This window comes from Equus quagga, chromosome 5 (assembly GCF_021613505.1).
Source record: "Equus quagga isolate Etosha38 chromosome 5, UCLA_HA_Equagga_1.0, whole genome shotgun sequence".
Lineage (NCBI taxonomy): Eukaryota > Metazoa > Chordata > Mammalia > Perissodactyla > Equidae > Equus > Equus quagga.
The window spans coordinates 88,380,847-88,400,002 of NC_060271.1; the positions used below are offsets into that span (position 1 = coordinate 88,380,847).

At 37.3% G+C, this 19,156-nt stretch overlaps 1 protein-coding gene across 4 annotated transcripts in view; it reads left to right on the forward strand.

Moving 5' to 3' along the window:
* The window catches only part of PUS10 (pseudouridine synthase 10), a 71,909-nt gene that overhangs the window by 25,195 nt on the left and 27,558 nt on the right, over positions 1-19,156 (forward strand). For 3 of the 4 annotated variants that reach the window (XM_046661098.1, XM_046661100.1, XM_046661099.1), the window contains one exon: positions 18,429-18,463. In XM_046661098.1, coding sequence (XP_046517054.1) covers positions 18,429-18,463 — 35 coding nt within the window. Of the gene's footprint in view, positions 1-11,344; positions 11,382-18,428; positions 18,464-19,156 lie in introns of those variants that run through there. The other variant, XM_046661101.1, reaches the window with a different exon arrangement.

The following is a 19,156-nucleotide window of genomic DNA, read 5'->3' on the forward strand; positions in this document are numbered from 1 at the left end:
ATGTATTTATTTTCAAATATTAAACTGAGATTGCATTCCTGGAATAAACTGTTTGTGTTACACTATAATTGATGATTTGATTTGCTAGTATTTTGTTTAGGACTTTTTGCATCTATGTGATTGTGATTGGCCTATAATTTTTCTTGTAATGTTCTTGTCAAGTTTTGGCTTCAAGGTTATGCTGGCTTCATAAAATGAGTTGGGTAATGTTCTTTCTTTTACTGTTGTCCGGAAGAATTTGTGTAAGATTGTTGTTATTTCTTCCTTAAGTATTTGCTACGATTAGCCAGGAAACCCATCTTGGCCTGTAGTTTCCTTTGCAGGAAAGTTTTAAATTCCAGATTCAATTTCTTTAATTGTTACAGGACTATTCAGTTTTTTAAAATTGTTATGTTAGTTTTGTTAACTTTTGTTTTTCTAAATATTTGTCCATTTCATCTGTTTTCCAGGTTAATTGTATAAAATTTATCTTTTTAATGTGTCAAGGATCTTTAGTGATACCATACCCTTTAAAAAATTCTGTTATTCGTTATTTGTGGTTTTGCCCCTTTCATGTCTTTAAAGAACAACTTCTCCTTTTGTTGATCCTCTCTATTGAAATTTGTTTTCTAATTCATTAATTCATTATTTTATCTATACTACTTCCTTCCTTCTACTTTCTTTAAATTTGATTTGTTCTTTTTAAAAGCCTTCATAAGTTAGATAATCCATTTTCAGTGTTTCTTCTTTTCTAATATATGCATTAAAATTATAAATTTCCCTCTAAACACATTTAGATATGAATTATTTTTATTATCATTCAGTCAAAAATATTTTATAGTTTTCTTTTTCTTACACTCATGGGTTATGTAGAAGTATATTTTTAAATTTCCCAACATATGGAAATTTTCTGATTATCTTTGTGTTGTTAATTTTTAGTTTAAATGAAATGTGGCTGAAGAACATACTTTCTCTTTGAACATTTAAAAAAATTATTTATTTATATTTTTAAATTTTTTTAATTGAGATTCATAATAGTTTACATCATTGTGAGATTTCAGTTGTACATTATTTCTTGTCTGTCACCACATAGGTGCTCCCTTTCACCCCCGTGCCCATTCTCCAACCCTCTTCCCCTGGTAACCACTGAACAATTTTCTTTGTCCGTGTGTTTCTTTATATTCCGCATATAAGTGAGATCATATGCTGTTTGTCTTTCTCAGTCTGGCTTATTTCGCTTAGCATAATACCCTCCAGGTCCATCCATGTTGTTGCAAATGGGATAATTTTGTCTTTTTTATGGCTGAGTAGTATTCCATTGTATATATATACCACATCTTCTTTATCCAATCATGGTCGATGGGCACTTGGATTGTTTCCATGTCTTGGCTGTTGTGAATAGTACTGCAATGAACATAGGGGTACATATGTTACTTTGGATTATTGATTTCAAGTTGTTTGGGTAGATGCCCAGTGGTGGGATAGCTGGGTCATATGGTATTTCTATTTTCAGTTTTTTGAGGAATCTCCATACTGTTTTCCACAGTGGCTGCACCAGTTTGCATTCCCACCAGCAGTGTATGAGCGTATCTTTGAACTTTCTTTGAGATTTGCTTTATGGCCAAGCATATGGTCAGTTTCTCTAAGTGTTCTGTGTGCATTTAAAAAGAATGTGCAAGGTAATTTTATTGAGATACACAAGTTGTATCTCAGTACATCTATCTTAAAAAAACCTAGCGTGTATATTCTGCAAATCTTGGATCTACTCAATTAGGTAGTCTGTTAATCATCCTGTTCAAATTTTTTTATGTCATTTCTGTTTTTTTAAAATTGGCTTGTTCTCTCGTGTACAAAGAGAGTTGCTAAAAACTCCCACTGTGAGGGCTGGCCTGGTGGCACAGTGGTTAATTTCGCATGTTCCGCTTCTCTGCGCCCCAGGGTTCGCCAATTCGGATCCCGGGTGCAGACATGGCACCGCTTGGCAAAAGCCGTGCTGTGGTAGGCGTCCCACGTATAAAGTAGAGGAAGATGGGTATGGATGTTAGCTCAGGGCCAGTCTTCCTCAGCAAAAAGAGGAGGATTGGCAGTAGTTAGCTCAGGGCTAATCTTCCTCAAAAAAAAAAAAAAAACAAACCTCCCACTGTGATTGTGGATTTGTCACATTCTCCTTTTAATTATGTCAATTTTTGCTTTCTGTGTTTTTAGGTTATTATTAGATACTTAGAAATCTAGAATTCTGTATCCTTGTACATTGTATCATAGTAAATTGTATCATTATGAAGTGTTTCTTTTTATCTCTGGTAGTACTTTTTGTCTTAAAGTCTACTTTGTTTGATATCAATATACCTAAATTAGTGTTTTTTTTATTGTTGTTGTTTTTCCATAGTGTATCTTTTTTCCATCTTACCCTCCAGTTAATCAAAGATTGTTAGACTGGATGAAGAAAAAAGTCTAACTATTTGCTATGTACAGGAGACATATCTATATCCTTATATAGAAAAGTTGAAAGTAAAAAAGATGCATTTGGTGCAATTATTGATATATTTAGGTTTAAATCTACAGTCTTACTGTTTGCTACCCATTTGACTTCCTAGCCTATGTTCACTTTTTTCTCTTCTTTCTTGTTTTCTTTTGGATTAATTGTATGTGTGTGTGTAAATTCTACCCATCCTCACCCACCATTAGCTTAAAAGTTAAGCATTTAAAAAAATTTTCCCTTAACTCAGCAAGGTCTAATTAAATTGATACTTTAACTTTTCTCAGAGAATACAGGGACCCTAGAACACTTTGACTCCATTTATTCCTTTATCATCATGTGTATTTTTATTTTATACATATTTAAATCCCACATGACATTATTATTGTTATTTTATACAGACAATATTCTATATAGTTACTATTCATTTATATTTACCCATGTATTTATCCTTTGTATTGCACTTCATAACTGCTTAAATCTCTGTGCTTTCATCTGGGATTATTTTACTTCTGCTTAAAGAATTTTTGTTTTGTTTTCTTTTGTTTTGTTTTTCCAAGGTGTATATCTGCCAACAAGGAATTTGCTCAGTTTGGTGAAAATGTCTTGATTTCATCTTCATTCTTGAAGAATATTTTCATGAGATGTCATATTCTGGGTTGGCAATTGTTTTCTTTCAGCGCTTAGTTCCACTGTCTTTTGGTTTCCTTTTTTTGGTGGTGGTTGTTGAAAAATTGATGTCATTTTAACAGTTGCTCCTTTGAAGGGAATCCGTCTTTTTTTTTCTTGCCATTTTAAAGATTTTTCTTTTTCTTTCTGAGCAGCATTATTATGGCATGTCTATGTGTGTTTTCTTTATGCAATTGGCTCTCTGTATCTGCAGTTTTCACATCCATGGATATGGAGGGCCTACTGTATTCATTTTACTACTCCATGTTATGTAAGGGACTTGAGTGTCCATGGATGTTGGTATCCACAGGACTTCCTGGAACTAATCCCCCATGGATACCAAGGGACGACTATTTATCCTGCTTGGAGTTGATAAGATTTCTCAGCTCTGGCTTGTTATAGTTCATCAGTTTTGCAGAATTCTTTTATTATTTCTACAAACATAGTTCAGCTCTATTCTGTCTTTCCTCTCCTCCTGAGATTTCAGTTACATATATGTTAGACCTTTTCACGAATCTATTAGGACTCTTACATTCTTATGTTCTTTTTCTTTATGTTTCCTTTTAATATTTCATTCTGTTGGTTCTCTTGTGTCATTTTGGGTATTGTCTTCTACCCTGTCTTCCAGTTCACTGATTCTCTTTTTAGCTATGTCTCATATGTTGTTAAACCTGTCTACTTTTTTTTTTTTTTGAGGAAGATTAGCCCTGAGCTGACATCTGCTGCCAATCCTCCTCTTTTTGCCAAGGAAGATTGGCCCTGAGCTAACATTTGTTCCCATCTTCTTCTATTTTATATGTGGGACACCTACCACAGCATGGCTTGATAAGCAGTGCACAGGTCCATGCCCGGAATCTGAACCAGTGAACCCCGGGCCACCAAAGCAGAGCACATGAACTTAACCGCTATGCCATCAGGTCAGCCCCTCTACTGAGTTTTTAATTGCTGTTATTGAGTTTTTCATTCCCAGAACTTCCATTTGTTTAATTTACGTAGTTTCTTTTAATAGTTCTCTGCCAAAGTGTTCGATATTCTCATTTATTTATTTTTCCTGGTTTTATTGAGATTTAATTAACATATAACAATATTCTCTTTCACTTTCCTGGATATATTGCTTAAATTTTCCTTTTTTTAGTTTTTTAAAATATTTTTCCCTCTTCCCAAAGCCCCCAGTACCTAGTTGTATTTTTTCAGTTGTGGATCCTTCTAGTTGTGGCATGTGGGATGCCACTTCAGCATGGCCTGATGAGTGGTGCTAGGTTTGCACTAAGGATCCGAACTGGCAAAACCGTGGGCTGCTGTAACAGAGCATGGGAACTTAACCACTTGGCCATGGGGCTGGCCCCTGCTTAAATTTTAAAGTCTATACTTGGTGACTCCATTATCTGGATGACCTGTGAATATATCACTAGATCCTGGCCTTAGACAGGTCTTTACCAAATCATTCTTAGGAATCTGTGGTTCCTTTCTTCTTCTTTCTTTCTCACTGTATCTATCTCTATCTCCTTCTCCCCTTTCCCTTTCCACTTCTTTCTCTCTCTTCCCCATTTTCCTCCCCCCTTCTTCCCTTCCTTCCTTCCTAATGCAACATCAAGTTCTCCTAATAAAGATATTGGTAGGATTTGAGTTGGACAGAAAGTAAGGTCCAAGGGCCCCTGCCCTTCTCCTTTCCTCAATGTCTTGCTGCATTTTGTTATTGGGTATGTGGTTTGATCTGCCTTGAGCATTTGCCTGTATGTCTTGCACACCTGTTAACCAGTTTTCATAGCTAGAAACTGGCCCAGTGCAGGTGCTGTTCCATTCTCAGAATCACAACAAAAATTTTAAAATATCATCTTCCTTAAACTTTTAGACTAAAAGTAGAACCGAAAGTTTGGAAGGGACAGGGCTTGAGGAAATCCCCTTTTTTTGTTTAATGTGCTTCAAGAAGTAGTTTAATATATTTTTTGAATTTTTAAACAAAGAGTTTGGAGACCTGCATTATAAAAACAATTAATTTTTTATGGAATATCTCATTTAAACTTCTAATATACAAGAAACAGCATTCTCCCTGTTTGACAGATGAGGAACAAGCAAAAGGGCACTTAACTGCCCCAAATCACTTGCTGCTAAGTAGGAAGAGAACTTGAAGCCAGTTCTTTCTGTCTCGGAATCTCATGCTTTTCCCAGGAGACTTTATGACCTGCTTCCCATTCTGGTTCTGACTACTTAGGAAGTCTCTGGAAAGAAAAGGAGGTGGCAGGCACACTAAACCTTAGGAGTTTATCATTTACTTGGAAAGATCTTCTTTGAAGTTTTCAGTGCATTGCTTTGATAAATTTAGAAAGACTCAAATTTCAACAGTTTGACATATAACCTATTTTTAAAATTATAATAAAATTCATTAATTTGGAGTAGGATTTTTCTTTAAAAACAAGATCATTTTATATGGGGGGGTTGTATGTACATTTTACAGTTTACAAAGCATTCATGCTATCTTCACAACACCTCTAAAGTTAGCTGTTGTATTTATGGAGAATGAAGTTTACAGTCAAAGAAATAGGCAACTGTTTTCTTTGAATTGAATAAAATTTTGCTAAGTGTTTCAAATTGCCTTCCTAAAAGATGATACCAGTTTACAACAGGGTATTGCAACCTTGTACTCTTGCCCAAACTGGGAATTATACTCTTTCATATTTTCTAACCTACATGAATGGCCGTCCTGATGGCGTAGTGGTTAAGTTCACGCACTCCGCTTTGGTGGCCTGGGGTTCACCAGTTCGGATCCCGGGTGTGAACCTATGTACCATTTATCAAGCTGTGCTATGGCAGACGTCCCACATATAAAATAGAAGAAGATGGGCACAGATGTTAGCTCAGGGCCAATCTTCCTAAAAAAAAATTATCTTGTTTTAGTTTGTACTTATTTGATTTTCAGGTGAGGCTTCAAAATTTTAAAATATATTCACTAATCATTAGGGTGTCTATTTTTCTGGTTATTGGCTTTTTAAATTTGATTAGTAAGAGCTCTTTGGACATAATAGTTATTAATCTTTTATCTATTTTATTTCTTCCAACCTGTCATTTGTCATTTACCTTTGTATGGTCATTCAACAAACTTAAATTTCTAATTTTTATGGAACTTTTCATCTAGGCAAATTTCTCTGCATTTTTTCAATTCTTTTTTAGGACTTTTGATTGTTTTATAGTTTTTATCTCACATTTCATAAATGTACTTCTATGTGTTTTAGGGGTTCTTGTTTTTAATATGTTTTCATTTATTATTCTAATTGCAGTTTGAGTAGGATTTTTTTTCATAACATTTTCTATTTGGTTATTAGGAAAGTAATGTGTGCATGTTTGCATATGTCTGTGTTTTGATATTTGTCTTCTAACTGCCTAAGTTAGTAGTCGCTATTATTAATGCTAGTGGTTTTTCAGTTGATTATCTAAGTATGCAGTTACCTTATTTGCAAATAATTTATTCTTTTCTTTTTCACTATATATATATATTTATATGTGTGTGTGTGTGTGTGTGTATCTTATCTCATGGAATTGACTAGGACCTACAAAACATATTGCATAACAGTGGTGACACTGGTGACCCTTATCTTGACCCTCAGTAATAGGAATGTTTCCAGAGGTTTTTTTTTTAATTAACTTTTTTATTGAGGTAACATTGGTTTATAATATTATATAAATTTCAGGTGTGCATCATTATATTTTGACATGTAGAGTTTTAATATTAAGAATATTATTAACTCTTTTCTGATAGATACTCTTTTCATCTGTTTAAGGAAGTTTGCTTCTATTCCAAGTTTAGTGAGTTTTTTAAATCAGAAATGGATATTTGCAATAATTATATTTTTCTCTTTTTAACTACTATTGTAGTCAAGTGAATGAATAGATTTTCTTGTGTTGAATAGATTTTTTGTTTTCCTCAAATAAACATTTTTTAGCCTTATTTTATTTTTATAAAAATTTGACTTATGAATATTTTATTTAGAATTTTTACATATATACGTACATATATGTATATGTATATAAGATTAGCCTAATATTTTCTATTTTTATGCTATCTTTGGTTTGGGTATTAAATTATGCAATTAGATTATGTATTAGATTATGTTTTGGGTATTAGATTATGTAAGCCTTGTGGAATTAATTGTTATGCTTTCTATCTTTTGTGTTTGGAAAATTTTAACAACAAAGGAATAATCTGTTTTTGGTCCTTGAAATTTTGGCAGACTTCACTTATAAAACCATTTTAGAGGGTACCAAGGGTAGATCTTTATTATTTTTTCAATTTCTTCTATTGAAGGTTATTAGTGTATTTGGTTTTGTTCCTTCTTCTTGAATCAAATTTTAATTATTTGTATTTTCCTTCAAAATTTTCTATTTCAGCCAGATCAGTCGTTCTCAAATTGTGTTCTAGGGACCCCTAGGAGTTCTTACAGGGGGTCCATGAGTCAAAAGTGTTTTCACAATAATGTATAGTTATTTGCCTTTTCCTGTCTCATTCTCTCAAGAGTATACAGTGGAGTTTTCCAGAGGCTACATGATTTGGATTATCTCAGCAAATTGAATATAGAAGCAGATATGAAAATCCAGCTATCTTTTATTAAGACATGTATTAAAGAGATTTGTACCACAGTGCCACTCTTCTCACTAAATTATTTTGTTGAAAAATATAGTATTTAAAAAAATTATTTATGATAACATGTAATAGATTTATTGCTTTATTAATTTTAAATGAATTTATAAGTATTTAAAAAATTTGTAGTTTTTTTTTTTTTGAGGAAGATTAGCCCTGAGCTAACATCTGCTGCCAATCCTCCTCTTTTTGCTGAGGAAGACTGGCCTTGAGCTACCATCCCTGCCATCTTCCTCTGCTTTATACGTGGGATGCCCACCACAGCATGGCGTGCCAAGTGGTGCCATGTCCACACCCAGGATCCGAACCAGCGAACCTCGGGCCGCCGAAGTGGAACATGTGCACTTAACCGCTGCGCCACTGGCTGGCCCCTAAAACTTGTAGTTTTAATTGCTAATATGGGAAATATTGATAGATATAATCAGTACAAATAACAGCTGTTCTGGCTCCTCAAAAATTTTTAAGAATGTGCAGAGTCCTGAAACCACACTGTTTGAGAACCACTGATCTAGATTTAACAATTTAATTTTTTTGAAGATGCATGTACTCATCTTCTATAATTCTTGAAATCTTCTGTGAATACAATAAGTCTGCTATACAGGTATGTATATCTGTATCTGTATGTACACATACATATGTGCATGCGTCTCTGTTTTTACGTATTTATTGTTGTCTGTTTAGGCATGCTTTTGAGCAGAACCCCAACTTAAATGAAAGAACTGGCTTACTTGGTGTTTTGGGTCTTCTTTGTGGCTGACTTGTCCACAGGCCAAGTTTACAGAAGTAATTTAGACATGCGAGCTGGCAGACTTCTGATGGTAGGCCTGGATGAAAGGCGTGGAGCTTCCCAGCCCCAGAAGGAAGAGTGGGAGACTCCCCCAGAGAAGTTGCTATCATAGGCCAGTCCCATCCTCTGATTGTTGTGCTGGATTTCTTTGTTTTTTTTTTTTTTAAATCACTCTTTTTTTTTTTTTTAAAGATTGGCACCTGAGCTAACAACTGTTGCCAATCTTCTTTTTTTTTCCCCCGCTTTTTTCTCCCCAAATCCCCCCAGTACATAGTTGTATATTTTAGCTGTGGGTCCTTCTAGTTGTGGCATGTGGGACGCTGCCTCAGCATGGCCTAATGAGCGGTGCCATGTCCATGCCCAGGATCCGAACCCTGGGTCACCAAAGCGGAGCGCGCGGACTTAACCACTCGGCCATGGGGCCGGCCCCTGTGCTGAATTTCTTGAAATCCATATTGTGCCCAAGGTAGGAATCCGGAGGTATCCTTAGATTGAAGCTTCACTGTACAGAGTCCTGCCCACCATGAATCCTGTGCCCAGTACTTTTTTGGGGTCTGCAGTCTTTGCATGCCAGCTTCCTGTCCTCAGTGCATTCCCTTCCCCAATCTCGCCAAGCTAGACTATTTGATCTTCCTGTCCATGACAACTGTCCAGAAGCCTGTGGCTCTGAAGGCCAATGCCTATGGAAACAGTGTTGTGGGGCACAGATGCCTGGACCCAGTGCCTCCTTCCTGCCACCTGTGCACTGGGGGCTTCTTTTTGGAAGGGAATCCAGCACAGATGAGGCATAGGGACAGGTGAAGACCAGGACCCAGAACGGGGTTATGGCCTGGTAAAGCCTCGGCTTATTCTTTCAGAAAATGGGTCAAGGACTGTTGAGCAAAGGCTAGTTCAAAGGCAGTGAGATCCAAGACTAGAAAAGACCCCAATCCTTCTCCTTGCTGTACCTGTCAAAATCATTTCCTTTATCCTGAGGTGGAGCATGCACAGAGGCTGGTTGAGCAATTGCCTGGATTTTTACAGTAGTACCCTAACAGCTGTCTCTGCTTTCATGCTTGTCCACTTTAAAAAGTAAGTCAGGTCATGTCCTTCCTTTGCTCACCCTCCTGTGTCTCCCCATCTCCCTCAGAGTAAAATCAAAGTCCTCTAATTGCCTACAAAGACCTATACTGGCCCTGTCCTAACACTACACCTCAGTTCTCTGACTTCATCACTTGCTGCTCTCTTCCCAACTGTTCCAGCCACATTGGCCTCCTTGCCATTTATTCATCAGATGCACCAGACACACTTCTGCCTCAGGGCCTTTGCATTGCTGTTCCCTCTGCCTAAAATGTTTCTCCCTCAGATATATGCATGGCTTATTCCCTCACCTCCTTCATATCTTTTTTTCAAATGTTGTCTTCTCAGGGGTGCTTTCCCTGACTGCCTTATTTAAGATCCCAAATTGCTCTTCTTCCATTCCTCATTTCTGTTTTATTTTCTTCACTGCATTTATCACTTCTCATTGCATTTGTCACATAAAATAGAAGGTGATTTATTTATTTATTTTGCTTGTTTTCTGTTTCTTGACTATAAGTTTTATAAGGGCATGAATTTGTGTCTATTTTGTCTCCTAATATATGCCTAACACACATGGGCACACAACAGTGACTTGTCACTGACGATGATCACTCTGGACCATATCCAGCATGTCTTACCCAGGTCCCCAGCAGTAGCAGTGGCGGTTTGTATCTATGGATGGTCAGAGTAAAAGGAAGAAATGGGGATTTGGAGGAAGGAGGTCCTACCTTCTTTCCATTCCCCAGGGGCCCTCATACTTCTTTTCTTTGCTGAAGAAACACAAAACCTCTAAGGTTGAGATAATACACAATGGAGAAAGAGAGAGAGAAAATTATATCCCAAAGTAAATGACAGTATGTTCTGTACTTTTTTACATGTAATTTAAAAAGAAGAAAAAAAAATGAGAAAAAACCAAAAACCCTTCTCTGCATTTGTGGTTCCAGTCCCTTTTTCATTTCTAATGGTGTGTGTTTATGCTGAGGTGCAGTAAGTGATTGTCAAACTTTTTTGCCTGTGTACCCTTCTCCCACCCCAAAAGAATTTTGAGAAACTATATACTCCCTCACATATTTTTAAATTGACATCTAAAATGTTTCACTATAAGTTTAAATGGTAACAAAGAACTTTGCTTTTAAAAATGTTTCCATTGGAAGATATTCACAGGTGAAATGATTTATCTGAGATTTGCTTTATAAAACTCCAGCCCACATCCCTCCCCCCCCCAAAAAAAAAAAACAAAGATAATAGAGATAGATAAAACAAGATTAGCAAAATGTTGATAACTTGAAGCTGGCTCACAGGGTACGTGGCAATTCATGTATTATTCTTTCTACTTTTGTGTCTAGTGATTTGGTTTCTTACTTTCACATTAGAGATTTTCTTCAAATGACAAATGATCTTTGACTGCCCATTCATATTTAAGCATAGGGCATTTAAAAGGTGATTGAAAGTTATGTGTGTATGGAGCGGGATGGTGGTGCTTGTTGATGGAGTTTTATTGGAGGAGAACAGGTATAAACTAACTTTTTGTATGGAAGGACCATTTGTCATTATCTGAAAGTTTTCCCTCAGAACCATCCAGTTTATGAAAGAAGAATCCTCTAATCTCCTGTGCGAAGAGCTATAAGCTTGGCTGCCTGAGTACGCGGAGCAGGGTAGGAAATGGGGGGGCAGGTCTCTATTCAGACTGTAAACTCTCACTGAACCCTCCTGTTTTCCTTACAGGGCTTCACTCCAGCTGTCCTCTTGACAGGGGCTCCTGAGTGTAACACCCCTAGGTCAGTTTCCCAGAATATAAATCTCCTCTTGCTTTGGTGTCAGGGAGGGGCCATGGGGGTCTACCCATTCCTTATACAAGCTTTCAACCGTTCCCCCTCTTTTTGACCTCACATTTCACCCTCTTTTGTCTTATGCCTCCAGGCCTCAACTTTGCTGGGTTTAGAAGGACAGGTATCTCACTTTGCCAACACTTAGGTATCAGCTTCCTGGGCTCTGTTACTTTCCACTCCTGCATCCCCCTTCTGTCCTCATATATTGAGAGTTGGGGTGATGAATTATTTTCTTGTTTCATTGGAGATGGATTTGCTTTTTCTGTTTCTCATTTTCCATCTTATTTTGAGATGATTTTCCCAAGGAGAGGTGGACAGAAAGGGCTTTTTCTCCAATCTTGAAGCCAGAGTCTGATTTTTTTTTTTCTGAGGAAGATTTGCCCTGAGCTAACATCTGTTGCCTCTACTTTGTATGTGGGTCGCTGCTACAGCATGGCCTCTAATGAGTAGTGTAGGTCCACTCCCGGGAACTGAACCCAGGCCACCAAAGTGGGGTGTGCTGAACTTAACTACTAGGCCATGGGGCCAGCCCCTGATTATTTTTTAATAACAAATTCCTTTAGTATATTTAAAAATTAATATCTAAAAGTTATTTTTAAAAAAAATTCAGTAAGTCTTTATCCCTAAGAAAGATATAGTGCAAATCAAGTTCAATGCCCTGGGATGATTTGTCTTGTAATTTGCCTGTGATAACTTAAGAAAAAATTTAATTACTTCTCTTTGTAGAGTTCTTAAATTATTTATTAAAGAGATCTTTTTCAACAATTAATAAATTCTCAGACATTAACCATTAATTTGTTTCCTTGGTATTCCAAAACTTAAAACTTGCTTTTCAAAGCTGTTTTTCTTGGTAGTACCTTTGAAGTAAAATGGTACTTGTGATTGTTAAAATTGAGCTAGTTGATACATTGAAGTCTCTTATATCTGCAACTTCACTTTATGTTAACCAATATTTCAGTGAGGATGCTAGTTCTCTAAAATCAAATTCTAGGAGGAAACACATTTGCATCCTCTCACCCACACCCAGTTGCTAACAGATATTTGTTGAGACTCTTTGCTTCACTGCTGTTGTTAACTCTAGAGTTACTGGAAATTCAGTTGTCAAGTTATCTTCTCTAGCATCTGACACTACAGGCCAAGACTGAGCCGTATCTGTCTTTGTTTATGTCTGTCCCTGAGCCTTTCATTCATTGTAGCTGTTCCGTCTTTTTGATCCCCCTCCTCACCCCCCCTCCTACCCCATCTTCCCATCCCTATAGAACTTCCTCTTGTGACTATTTCCCATCAAATCCTTCAGAGCTAGGCAAACATAAGTATTGGAAAATGCAATGGAAATTCTCCTTCTTAAAACTCACAATATAGAAATAGTAATTCTCCTGAGAACTAGGTCAGTAGAGCTGTACAACCTAATTTGGCCCTGTAGATTCATTCTGTCTTTGCTGATTTGTCCTTGATTTTCCCTTCCTGCCTTGTCCAAAAATAAAACGTTTATCTTTTTTAGTGCTATCTAAAGGTTTTTATTGCCACCACTAGTAGGAAAAGCTGGAGTGAAAAGGTCTTATGTCTCACTTCATTTTCTTTTTTCCCAACCCTGTAGGGAAAGATAATGTAGAGGATTTCAGAGGGATTTTAAACATGGCTGACATAAGTTTTATTCATCAAAAGAGACACCGAGACTCAGTCTGTTAGTCATTCACCACAGGTCTGCATCAGAGCCTGGGGAAAGAAGAGTGGGATTAAGGCGGGGAGGTGGTGGAGGTGAGGAGATGTAGGGGTGGAGACTGTACCTCAGCTAAGTGGTAGAGTCGAGCAGTGGTTCGAGGAGTGTATTCTCCCTTCCTCTCTTACCTTCCTCTTTCTGCCACCACGCCTGACACAAGGTGAGGAGCGGGCCCTCATGAGGCAGATATTCAAGGTTGTAGCAGGCTGAGGGGTGGGAGGAGGAGGAGAAGGAACTCTTAGGCAGTCGTGTTGGGTGGGGAGAGGAAAGAAGTTTCTGTTGTTACTAAGCTCGTTATTGAGACTAGTGGATATTTGTATGTGAGAAAAATATATAAATGTGTGCGTGTGTGTGTGTGTGTGTGTGTGTATGTGTTGGGAGAAGAAGAGGGAGCAGGGGGTAATACCGCTAGCTGCCCACACAACTATTGTCATTTCACTGTTGGTACAATCTATATTTGTATTATCTTTGTTATTACAAATGAGTCCAAGAGATGTGTAGGATTCAAAAGACTTTAGAGGGGCCGGCCCGGTGGTGCAGCGGTTAAGTGCACACTTTCTGCTTTGGCAGCCTGGGGTTCGCCGGTTCGGATCCCGGGTACGGACATGGCACCACTTGGCAAGCCATGCTGTGGTAGGCATCCCGCATAGAAAGTAAAGGAGGATGGGCACAGATGTGAGCTCAGGGCCAGTCTTCCTCAGTAAAAAGAGGAGGATTGGCAGCAGTTAGCTCAGGGCTAATCTTCCTCAAAAAAGAAAAAAAAAAAGACTTTAGAGTTTTAAGGGCATTAGTGGTAATTTAGAAACCCCAACATCACTACTGATCACCAAGTCCTGCCAGTCTGTGTCTTCATTATCTCTTAAAGCTGCCTACTCCTCTCCATCCCCACCAGCACTGCTATTGTATATTATTTTTTGCTTGGTTACTGCTTTAGTTTACCAAATGTCTTCATTTCTATTAGTTCCAATCTCCCTCCTCTAATTCACACTGCAACCAGATTGAGCATTCCTAAACACAAATATGATCATGCTACTCCATTGCTTAAAATCCTTCTGTGGCACGATATTGCCTTAAGTGTAACATCTTACCCTTTAGCATGGGTATGGTAGTTCTATGATCTAAGTCCTGCTTCCTCCTTCACACTCCCCAGCCACATATCCTCAGCTCTTTAGGGACCACTGACGTATTTCCCAGAACCTTCCTGATGCTCTCGGGCCTTTGCACCATAGGGTTTCTTCTGTTTGGGACATACTTTTCCTGTTCTTTACCCAGTTAATTCTAGTAACTGATCCTTCAAAGCTCAGGTTAGGTGTCAGTTCTGCAAGACTGAGCTGAGGATGCCTTACATGTCCCCTTTAAATATATCCTTGTCACAGCCCACTGCTCTGTATTTTTATTATTATTATTTTTATTATTACTATTGTTATTATTAATGCTTATTATCGTTTTACTTCCCTTTATTCTCTCCTAGTTCATGGGTTCCATTATGGCAGAGACTGGTCTTTCATCTCTGTATTCTCAGTAAAGGTCTCAACATATAGGAGGTACCCCCAAAATAAAGAAGTGTTAAACTCTTTCATCTTGTAGTTGAGAAACCAAGACAGAGAGATAAGCCACCTGCAAGTGATCACGCAATATTTAGAGGCAGAGCCTGCCTTGTAATCGAGTGTTTGTTTCCCTCTATCAGGAATTACAGACTCAGGTGTCTATAAGGGCTAGATGGGCAACACATATGAGATAAGTGGACTGTCTTTTTTTACTATCATTCTGTCATTTTTCTGGAACATATTCTTTTCTCACACTATATTTTCCCATGTTTAATAAAGAAATATTTTGGTACAAGAAATAATTTCCTCTTAAGCTACACATAAGAAAAACAATAATGTGAAAATGAGGTTAATTGTGACTTGATGAATTACAAAAGATCAAATGTTGTTCCTTCTTTGTGCTGCTGTGGGACTTTGTATGTACATAAATGTGGCACTTCGCGTGGTATGGTTTCAGTCTCTGGATTCATACCCTAGTTTGGCACTCAAAACCTACTAACCTTCCCAGTTCCATCTCTAGTCGTTGAACCCCTACTCACATTTATGCACACATACATACCCTAAGCTCCAACTTTACTGACTTGTAGTTCCCCAACATGCCATTTTTAATGCCTCTCTTTCTCTCTCTGTCCTTCATTCCTGTCACCTCTGCTTGAATCAGACTCAATCTCTGGCCCTGATGTCACCCACTCTCCTTGTTTGGTGCTAGATATATCCCCAGCTCAGAACTCCAAGCTCAAAAGCCATTCCTAGGCATAGACTTTCTATGGTGTGTGTGTGTGTGTGTGTATGTTTGTGTGTTTGTTACCAGAGTACACAGCATGTTATTCAACTGCCCCATTTAGGACTTGCCTAGAATTCTCTAATAAAGTTAAAGCAAAGTCCAGGAATAAATTGCATGGTTCCTGAATTTTCGGGAGGTGACATACTGCCTTTGGTATCAAATTTGATTAAACTTGATAACTTTAGTGCCATTTGGTTCTGTTGGGGAGGAAGAATTAAGTTGCTTACTCTAGAGAATGAATTTTTCCACTGACTAAGGAATAGAACATTTATTAAAATTATCTTGGTGACCTGAAAGGGAGAAATGTACTTCTTGTTCCTCAGCAGAAGCAGGTCCCGGGCATTATTAGCACGTGGTAAAAATTGAATAATTGAGCAACACTGACTTCTTTGGGATTCAGCCTTCCAGCCCCTGCTGTGTAATTAGTTCTGCCCAACCTGCTGGCATGCTTGAGCAGGGAGCCTACAGAGGATTAGGAAGGAAAATGTCTTTATCGGGTCTCACGTACTGAAGGCATTTGATTTAATTTTACATGTTACACATGGTAATCTGGTTTCCCATGGCAATCTCCAGTTCTGCTATACTTTATAATCAGAGGATGGCAGGATACATTGCAGACTTGGTGGCATCACCTGAAAGTGACCGTAGAGAACAGAGTTTGCCTCAAAAGAGAAAAGAAAAGGGTCACTAGAAAAGGACAGAAGAATCTGAGTCTCCTTTAAGAAGGGACAGCTGTTCTCTGTAGATGCTCAGATACCCTTGAGGATTTCATTGATGAGTTAGGTCCCAGAACTACCTGTAGCAGAGCACTTTGAGGGAAGGGGATCAAATCTTGTAAATTTTTTCAGGGATAATAATTTATTATTTATGAATTGTAGATGTTTTAATTCAAAACAACAATGATAGTTACCGTTTATTAAGAACATGCCAGGATTCTTACTTGGTTCTTCATATACATAATTTCAGTAAGTCCTTACAATATCCCTGCAAGGGGAGTACTAATATCCCTTTATAGATGCGGAATCAAGTATTTATTGATCTCTTGAAGTATGGAGGCTGAAGGAAGGTGGGGCAACATTGACTACAAGTTTTCAGCCTTAGACTATTATTCATTTCTTCTATGATCTCAAAGTCTGTAAGTCTTAATAGCCCCTTTTACAAAACAGTATACTAACAAATGTCCGTTAATGATGACCAGAAGCCAACCAGAAAAGTTTAAATTACAGTCATCTTAGTTTAACTCTCTCATTTTACACATTAGGAAACTGAGTGCTAGAAATTTAGTAAAGCCCTAAAGTCAGGTTTTCTGACTCCTAGTAATTTGTGTATTATACCCTGCCCATACAGTTTCAAAGAGGGCTTGAGTAAATGGAAGGAAAGAAGGAAGGGATCTTGTAGTACTCTAAATGCTATTACATTGAACTAGCAAAGTAAACAAAGTAACAAATCTGAAGGTATTGATGAGACATTTAGGTGTTGGGAAGGGTTCTAGTTCTTACCTAGCTAGTGTTTAGTTTATTCTGCTTGGCTCATATCTGAACAAAGTAATGTACCTACTATTTCCAAATGATCACAAGTCTTTAGAAGTCTCTAGTGCCCTGCTGGTCATTTGAAGTTTAAAAGGACAGGTTCTAAGTATGAACCACTATATATACATATATATGTATAGCCAGGTCTTGAAGTGGATGTGAGTGATAATAACTGCCCACTTTTGTGACTAGTGGAAGCAGAGACTACATATGGTATTGACTTACACATGGATGTTTCTGTCATGTTCACAAAATACCATATGCTGAGGCAGGGCATGTCATTACCTTAAGGTAAAAGCTGTGGGAGTCTAATGGCAAACTGAGAAATCTTAGTGTCAGACACTTACTATGCAAAGCACTTTACATGAATTTCATGTACTCCTCGTAATGACCATGATTGTGAATGTTATTGTCTTCATTTTAGCAATTTTTTTCAGTTTTTAATTAATCCTTCTCAGAATATTTTCCCTAACATTTTATTATGAGAATTTTCAAACGTATAGTAAGTTGAAAGAATTGTACAGTGAATACCCATATACCCACCTAGATTCTACAATTATCATTTTTCTATATTTGCTTTATTATATACCAAGCCATCAATTTACCCACCCATCTGTCTTAGTTTTTGTTGTATTTCAAAATGAGTTATAGACATTAGTACATTTTACTCCTCAACACTTATGTGTGGATATCATTAATTAGAGTTAAAAATGCGTTAACCCTATTAAAAAAACAAAAACAAAAAACTAAGGCTTTTGAAGCCGGCCCCGGGCCGAGTGGTTAAGTTCGTGCACTCCGCTTCGGCAGCCCAGGGTTACGCCCATTCGGATCCTGGGCACGACATGGCACCGCTCATCAGGCCATATTGAGGTGGCATCTCACATGCCACAACTAGAAGGACCCACAACTAAAAATATACAACTATGTACCAGGGGGCTTTGGGGAGAAGAAGGGAAAAAAAGAAGAAGATTGGCAACAGATGTTAGCTCAGGTGTCAATCTTCAAAAAAAAAACAACACAAAACTGAGGCCTTCAATTCTATGTTTTGGGGACATAGTCACTTTGGGCCTTCCCCTGTGAGATAGTAAGATATTTTAAGAAAAAATGTAAGCTATCCATGTTAAAAAACACTTATACCTCATTAATGAGAAATAGAAATCTGTAGGGAGGAAGGGGATACCCCTGTTGAATTCCTAGGCCACAGCAAGCCAGCATTGCAAAGTGGCATCTTACCTCATTTCTGATTTTACATGAGGTTGAGGTCACTGCCACATTTCTGAATACTAACTTCTCTCCTAAAAAGGAGAGTTTGATTAGCAAATTAGTTAAGCACTTTAGTAATGATATTGGAACTTAATTTCAGTGAACATTTTTTCCCTTTTCTCTTCTTTCTGGGTGTGACTAAATTACCTACAGTATGCTGCATGGTTGCTGGTAAAACAGGAAATGGGGTAAGTAATTTAGGTAGGGAATTTTTACTACTATTTAAATATAAGCTACTTGATTCTTAAAGTACTTTTACTACTGCTATCTCTTTTTTTAGAGTGAGTTCACTAGCTACTAGAAAAATTGGCACAAGGAGGAAATTTTTATTGTATAAATTTAGGAGATGACCTTGTTTAATTGGTTTATTTGCATAGCATGTTAGTAGTCTATTAAAGTGGATTCATTTTTTTTGTAGATTTAACATGAATGCAAATATATATTTTATATGCATTAGGCCCTTATATAATATAGTTTGCAAGTTATTTTGAAAGAATAAATTTTATACTGTCTTAGAAACTAAATTATAAAACTATGCTGTAAAATATACAAAGTAAGATCCTAGTGAAGGCAGAACAATAGTGACTTTATACATAGATAAGACATAGAAAACGTGTGTCCACAGTCCTTTATCTGAAACCTTTAGGGGCCAAATGTGTTTTGGAATTTAGAATTTTTTACATACCCCTCTGCTCCAGGGTCTGGGGCGGTACTATATAATGAAACACATTAATATTGCTACAGTGAAACATATGAATATTGACACTAAGTTTGATAAACAAAGTCTAGATAGCCTCACATGTCCAAGTCACGATTTGGTTTCCAACTGATTTAAGAAAAAAATCTTTAATTTTCCAGAATTTTTTGGATTTTGAGACTAA